Raw genomic sequence first — 7,372 nt, forward strand, 5'->3', positions numbered from 1 at the left:
TGCTGGCAGAAACATCACGTGTGCTAGAGGATTTATTTGCATATTCTGGTCTGTCTAATGTTATTTTTGGACTCCATTCACATATAAGAATTAATTGGGACTTACTCTGCTTTATTTCATTTTATTGTTACTGACGCTATCTTACATGGAACTTCTTGACAGAAGAGTAGTTTTAGATTCTAGAATCAGGAATAAATGCATCCTAATCATATCAGTTGATCTCTTAGACTCTAATTCATCAAGGTGGACACAGTACTAAACAGGGATGGAACTGAAAATTGGTTCAGGTATTCTTCTCTAAATGAAGATGTGTGTTGGTTCCATAATTATTCTAATTAGTCAGAAGAACTATAAACATGAAGGAGGTAAAGCTAAAATCTAGAAAATTGTTCCTTTTTTCATCAATATAAATATTTTAATTGGCTGAAGTATTACTGAAAGCAGAACCCTGGAACTTGTTTTAAAATACTTTGTTGTTCATAGAGTACCTGACATAGTCTGATGTATGTGGTGTTTGTATTATCAGAACAGCAAAATGACTCTGACTCCTTTGAGTTCACTGTGGATGCATCCCAAAGTGGGCAACAATGGAGTGGAAGTTGTAAGCCTGAGGATATATGACATTATCTTTTCTGAATTAAATAGTGGTTTTCTTTTTTTTTTATTACAGAGATTTCCCTTCCAATAAAGGAGGAACCATCTCCCATTTCTAAAATGAGACCAGTAACAGCCAACATCACTACAATGCCAGTGAATACAGTGATATCCCGCCCACCACCACAAATCCAAATGGCCCCTCCTCCTGTGTCCTTAGAACCAACAACCAGCTTGTCTATAAGTCTGGAAAACCAACTTGAAGCCCTCTTGGATGGAACTTTACCATCAGGTAATGAAATTCCTCAACTGACAAGCAGTAATGAGGACAGAGAGTCATTTTCTTTAATTGAAGACCTCCAGAATGATCTGCTTAATCACTCCAGCATTTTAGATCACTCTCATTCACCCATGGAAACATCCGACCCCCAGTTTACCAGTAATAATTCTTGTCTGTCTCTTGACCTTCCCGATACAAATTTGGACAATATGGAATGGCTAGACATTACAATGCCCAGCTCCTCATCTGGACTCACTCCTCTCAGTTCTACTGCCCCCAGCGTGTTTTCCACTGACTTTCTAGATCCACAAGACCTACAGTTGCACTGGGATTAAGCTATAGCCAATGAGAACACGACCTGCAAGTCTCTTTACAGCAGAGGTCCATTATTATACCATTCTGATTGCAGTTAAGATAAATTGAGATAGTAATGTTTGGAAGAACAAATGCTTGAAGCTAATTCCTTACTGATTTTCAAGTTTACAACAGTGAATTACTTTATGTTCCTATCAGTAATGCAGATCAGGGCCCTCTGAAAGCTGTATTTCACAAGTCAAGAAAGGATGATTGTATTTACTGATTAAAAGTACCCCAAGGTAAATGTATCACGAATATTTAAGAATGAAGTTATGTCTCTGACTTCGTAATGCTTAAATGAGCAACACAACATGGCTAAACTTAGAGAAGAAAAAGTGAGATTTCAACTGTCTGTATTGACACAGTGAGCAAATGTTTGGGGGAGGGGGAGGTATCACTGCACTTCATTGTTCCTGTGGACAGCCTGAGCCAGGTTCAAAATGAATTGTGAGGGCAAAGGCAAGTAGAAACACTGGCTGGTTCAGTGAAATTTCATATATCTAGTCTCTTAATTTGTTCAAGTTGTTTTTATATTTTGGTTTTGTGGTTTTTAAAACTCTTCCCCCATTCTTTAATCATGCGGGAAGAAGTTAACTGCATCCAAAGGGACATTAAGTGTTACTGCAAGAAATCCACTGTAGCTATGCCAGGTAATATTGAGAACACTGAATTTTGTATAGCAATGCTCTGGATTTAATAGCTAGGTTTTAATGTGTATATCAGACAGTTATTTGTATACTCTTTTAACTTTGTATAGTTTATTTTTGTGAACAGAGGGGAACAGTGGTCTTCAAAGAAGAAATTACTATAACGGAAGTAATAAACCTCCTAATTTACTTTGTGTTTGAGGATATTTGTTAGATCATTGAATTCAGTATCTCAGCATATTAGAATAGTTTGAGAAAGTAGAAAAGTTTAATTAATGCTGTTGTGCACTATGATCCTGCAAGCACCTATGCAAGAATAGTCCCAATACCCTCAATAAAAGATGTTTGTAGGATCAGACCGAGTTGCAGGGGACAGTACTGACAGGACAACCGTCATTTCTTAATGATACTTTATCTATTGGACAGCTTTATCTACCACTACATAACATCAGTGAAGCTAAACAGAGAAGCTGCTCAGTGAGAATCCTAAATAGCACACATTTATGGAAAATTATAAAAGGCTAATAAGCATTATCAGGATGTACGTTTTCATGATAAAAAAGCATATTTTATACCTGAAACAGATAATAGCAAAAATTAAGCTCTTACCTCACAACACATGAAAATATTATTATTTTTCTAAAGCCCTTAGTTTTTTTCAGAGCCTATTATGAAAGCAGTTGGAAAACCAAACAAAACAATGCAAACAGAAGTAAAATACATACTTTGTAATTTTATGGTTGATTCTCAGGTAGTAGCTGTTAAATGTTGCCGTAGATGATGTAGGGTGATAATCAAACATAAAGTTGGAATTATTTCCTATTAGGGAATTCCTAAATTAAGATAAAAGGAAACAGTACCCTGTTTCCTGAACAACAGAATCGTGGTATGTTTGCTAGTCTGAAAACTGATCTCATTGCCAAATTCCTTCCTCAACACCAACCTTCAAAAATAAAGTTTTGTAGGAACTAATGAAAAAATGCCTGAAGCTTTTCTTACTTCTTAGAGTAGTGATATGTATGAGAATATCAAAGAAATAATGAAAACAGAAAGTAGCTGTTAACTATTTAGCAACCTGTATCACATTAAAAACAAAAACCAAACCAAAACAAAAAACCCACAACACAATTATGTTAATGTAAAACAAAATACTTTTGTCAGAAAATGTTGTGAAATTAACTGCAAATTTCTGTCTCCAGATATACAATGCAGTCTGGCTTACTAATATTACAGAACTCCATCAGCTTCGGATAAAATAGTGAATTATATCATGGATTCAGGGTTTGAACTGTCATCCTATGTTTGCATCATATCAGTTATCAGCACTTTAAATCATTATATATCTTCAATAGTTTTACAGGCCAGGATTTACTTTATCTGAAACTAAGTCCAAAAAAACAATCTGTGGAGATTTTCACAATAAAAGACAAAGTTGAAAGATATATTTCCTTATTCCTTCTTGCTGTGCCTACAGTACTTGGTACAATATTACACGTGGACTGTCTGCCTTAAATTGTGATGGTATGGGACTCTTTAATAACATTGAACAAATACATTCAACTTTTTGCATTCCTTTTCATCATATTGTCTTGGGAGCTAATACTCTGAGATACTAAGTGCCCTCAGCTGTTACGAGAATAAGAATTAAGGACTCTTGGTCTGAGGACAACTTTGAATGAAATTTAGTGTTCTGCAGTACTGTCAATTTATTGTGTGTGATATATCAGACATCGTACCACATGTGCAGTTAGTTACCCCTTTTTGACCCTGCCTTCTGATTAAATAAGAGGCAAGGAAATTAATTTTTAGCGGACAAATTAACCTAGAGCAACTGTACTGTCATTTTTGATGTGCATGTAAATAGAGCTTAAAACTGGCAAAGTCATCTTGCTACAAAACTATCCTTATCAGCAGTGTAGAATGTTAACTAATCCATAGGAATCTATGTGCAGAAATAGACCCAAACAGTTGAGATGTGTTGTTATCAGTACAGTATAGCTTTCTACTCTAAAAGTCTATTTGCAAAAAAAAATAAAAATTAAAAAAACTACGGGATCATTTTAGTTTTTAAAGTACCAATATTCTGGTGTAGGGAATGTGTGATTACTTTTTTGTACATTTCAGAATTATGTGTATTAAACCTTATATATAATGGTTTGCTTTAGATTTTGTTCTGAAATGTGATATATTTGCCATAGTTATATATGCCTGTTATGGCAGAAATAGGTTTTGCTTAGACTTTTGTGTGTGCATGTTTTACATAAGAATTTTTGTAACACAAATACAATACATCTTAGAAATTTCATCATGACTGTGCAGTTTGACTGTACAGAACTGAATATATTTCTCATTAAGAGAACAGTTGCAAAGGAATGCATTGGCACTAAATTTGCCGTTTAATGGCTGCAGTATACTAACAGAACACATCCTATCAAATGTGTTGTTAGTAAATCCTTCAAAGTAATTAAAAATACCATTTTATCAGTGTGAAAATCAAAAGTTGGTGTTACACTTCTAGACTTGGAGAGAGCTCAGACATACGTTTTACACGGCTAATGTTAATCAAGAGGAGTCACATCACGCGTTTAATACAGAAATTACATTTGTTACGCACTTTTAGTGCCATTCAGCATTAGTTAACGCAAGTAAGTTTACAAGCAAAATTTTGTTTAACAGTATAAATAGTTAAGAAACCATTGTCATAAATTTAGCAATTCTCTCTGAGAATAAAATGAATTTATGGCAGTTGTTCTCTACAGAAATTTAGAGTCTAATCCAGCAATGTGGGCTTGCAGAATCAGACCTTTAAAAAGCTGAAGCCACAGCTTTTAGAAATAATCACTATTTACTACTGAAATTTTTTTCCCCAAAGTATTTCTAAATTCACCAACAAGAGTTATGTTCAAGGAAGCAGGTGATCAAAATAAAAGTTTTAATATTAAACTTTTATGTTACATAATCTCAAACATTTTAATGCCTGAAAAGTGTAGGCACTGAAATTGGAAACCAAGCACAAGCTGATGAACTGCTTTCAAGGCAGAGAAAATGCAATCACAGGATACATTTAACTGGAAGGGCATTATGTAATCAAAACACAGGAAAGCTCACCGATGTAAACAACTATTATTTGGGTAGCATCTTCAGTGTACTATAAACTTAAAGCAAATTCTATTATAACTGGAAAAAAATTTCTTCCACTTATCTCTAGTAAATGTTCTGTTAAAACTCTTTATGTTGTGGCCTATTAAATTGCCTTTTGATGACTTCTAGACCATACTACAGATGGTTTTTTAATGAGATATGTGGAATGGAGTTGCATACAGTATATACATGGCCAATAAAGAGCATCCACTAAAAGCTGCAGTAATCTCAAATATTCCTTTTATACCAGTTTGCTAGGAATAAATATAAAGTGCAAAAAAGAGACACCTACGTCATTCTGTAGTGTCCAATACTGAATATAAAGACTTTTTAGGTTAAAAGTGCATAAATGTATTTGTAGAAATCTAGCCAAAAAAAGCCATTCTAGCTATGAGAGCAAATTCTCAATAAAAAGCAGGGAATGGTTAATAACTATATAATCACACTATTTTTATAAAAAACACAACTCAGATATTCAAAAGACAGCCTAAAATAAATTATAATAATATAAAAATTTAAATAGGAACCAAAGCATTGCCATTTATATTGCCAAAGGAGGCACTTTGTATTTTGAAGCATAGGAAATTAAATCCCCAGAAGTATTATCCATACTTTTTTAAAATTAAGGATGTAGATATTTTCAAAGCTGTTTTTGATGTTTAACAGTACAGATCTGTTTTTGTTGTTTGAGAAATTTGTATTAAGTAATAGCACAGGCTTTTTTCCAGATAGGATTTTTCTTCACAGTACTGCTTGCAGTAGAAATAACGCTAACCCGAGTAGGTGTTTCTTTTCTTTTTTTCATAGTCATAATTATGTCTTAGCATCTCATTTTTGTGAAAAGAAGAAAATAGACACCTGTTTCTAGGGCGCTCTTCATTTAAGCACTACTTTACTAAATGCAAATTATGGCAATCAGGGCGTCAGTTTATGTATTGCCTTTCTATAAGAAACCATGATGCCTTTGTATTTGCTGTTTGCACCCCTAAAATCAATTCCATATGTTTGAATGCCATATGTTTTGCACATTGTACTGTATATATGTAATGCATACTGTATTTTTATATGTGTACTACATTTATCAAATATTTTGTACATAGTGGCAATATTGTAGCTACTGAGGAAATGTTTGATATTTCAGCATTTTTGCTAAGTGTCTCAAATAAAAAAGGAAACTGTGTTCATTTGTCCGTGCTTACTACTAAAAAGTGAAAAATATTATTAATAATAATCAACAAAAATTGTGACTCTTATGAGTCTGAAACATTTGGCCTATGTTCTAAGTATCTTTCCCACAAAAAGGAGTAAGAATCAAGTCTGCACTTAGACAAAGTCCAAAAGAACGATGGTTTGTCTTCAAAATCAGAGCCAAAATCTGTAAGAATAGAGATTTCCTGAGCAGTACTACTATATTAATTACTTATCTGGTTTTTTTTATTCTTTTCTGAAGAAAAGGTAGGGTAAGAACCCAGACTTTTGAGTACTTTTTGTCATTTAAAAAAAACCTTTTAAATCCTAATGTATTCACAAGTGTAACTATCTTACATAACACACAGGTAAAATACATGTGATACTCTTCAATGTACTTTAAATGAAATGGCTTCATAACAATTAAAACAATTGTAATCAATGACCTTTTTATATCGCTCATAAGCCATACAATCCTTATTTTGTAATTTGTCATCATGTTTTCATGACATGCAGCTGCTGGGGTTTACCCCCCTACACCTCATCTACTAACTAGTTCACTGAAAAATTATTATTTCTTTGGATCAGCCCAATCTTTCAAGCTTAAGATTCCAAGAAACCCTCTCCTGCCATAGTACTTTTTAGAAGGTATGAACAGTTTGGAAGGGACTGCTTTTTGTAAGCTACCCAGAGAGTAACGATGTGTTAACTGCACAAACCTAAGAAGCTCTGACAGTGTACTAACAACTCAGAAATGTATTAAGTAATTTTGTACATTGTTCTTTTTTACAAGAGCAAAACACCTTATTTAAAACGTCTTCTGAAGTGTGTTGTAGAAGAGGACTTTACAGTTACATAGTGCATGTATTGACCATGTATGACTGCGTAAGGGTACTAAACAGATCACTGAACAAGCACTAATTTAAACCCATCCCTATCAAAAAGAAATTGATCAAAACTCAAGATGCTGTGGTAAGACTTGGGAAAATACAGTATGATTCTAGTACATATTTTCGTCAACCTCGGAGAGTCGAGTTGCTAACAAAATTCTCTAAAAATAATCTCTTGGATTAGTCCACACCTTTTGCTGGTGGAGAGAGGAACAAGCTGCAACACTGAAGTTATGTATAAAAGCAACAGCAAGGGAGACTGAAGGCTCTAATAC

General features: G+C 33.9%; 1 protein-coding gene across 17 annotated transcripts in view; it reads left to right on the top strand.

Annotated features, from left to right (window-relative positions):
* The window catches only part of MRTFB (myocardin related transcription factor B), an 85,896-nt gene extending 79,697 nt beyond the window's left edge, over positions 1 to 6,199 (top strand). For all 17 annotated transcript variants that reach the window (XM_074599523.1, XM_074599520.1, XM_074599536.1 and 14 more), the window contains one exon: positions 671 to 6,199. In XM_074599523.1, the coding sequence (XP_074455624.1) occupies positions 671 to 1,209 (539 nt within the window). In that variant the 3' untranslated portion in view covers positions 1,210 to 6,199. The remainder of the gene's footprint in view (positions 1 to 670) is intronic.
* Positions 6,200 to 7,372: the final 1,173 nt, after the last annotated feature.

Source organism: Larus michahellis, chromosome 8 (assembly GCF_964199755.1).
Source record: "Larus michahellis chromosome 8, bLarMic1.1, whole genome shotgun sequence".
Taxonomy (NCBI): Eukaryota; Metazoa; Chordata; class Aves; order Charadriiformes; family Laridae; genus Larus; species Larus michahellis.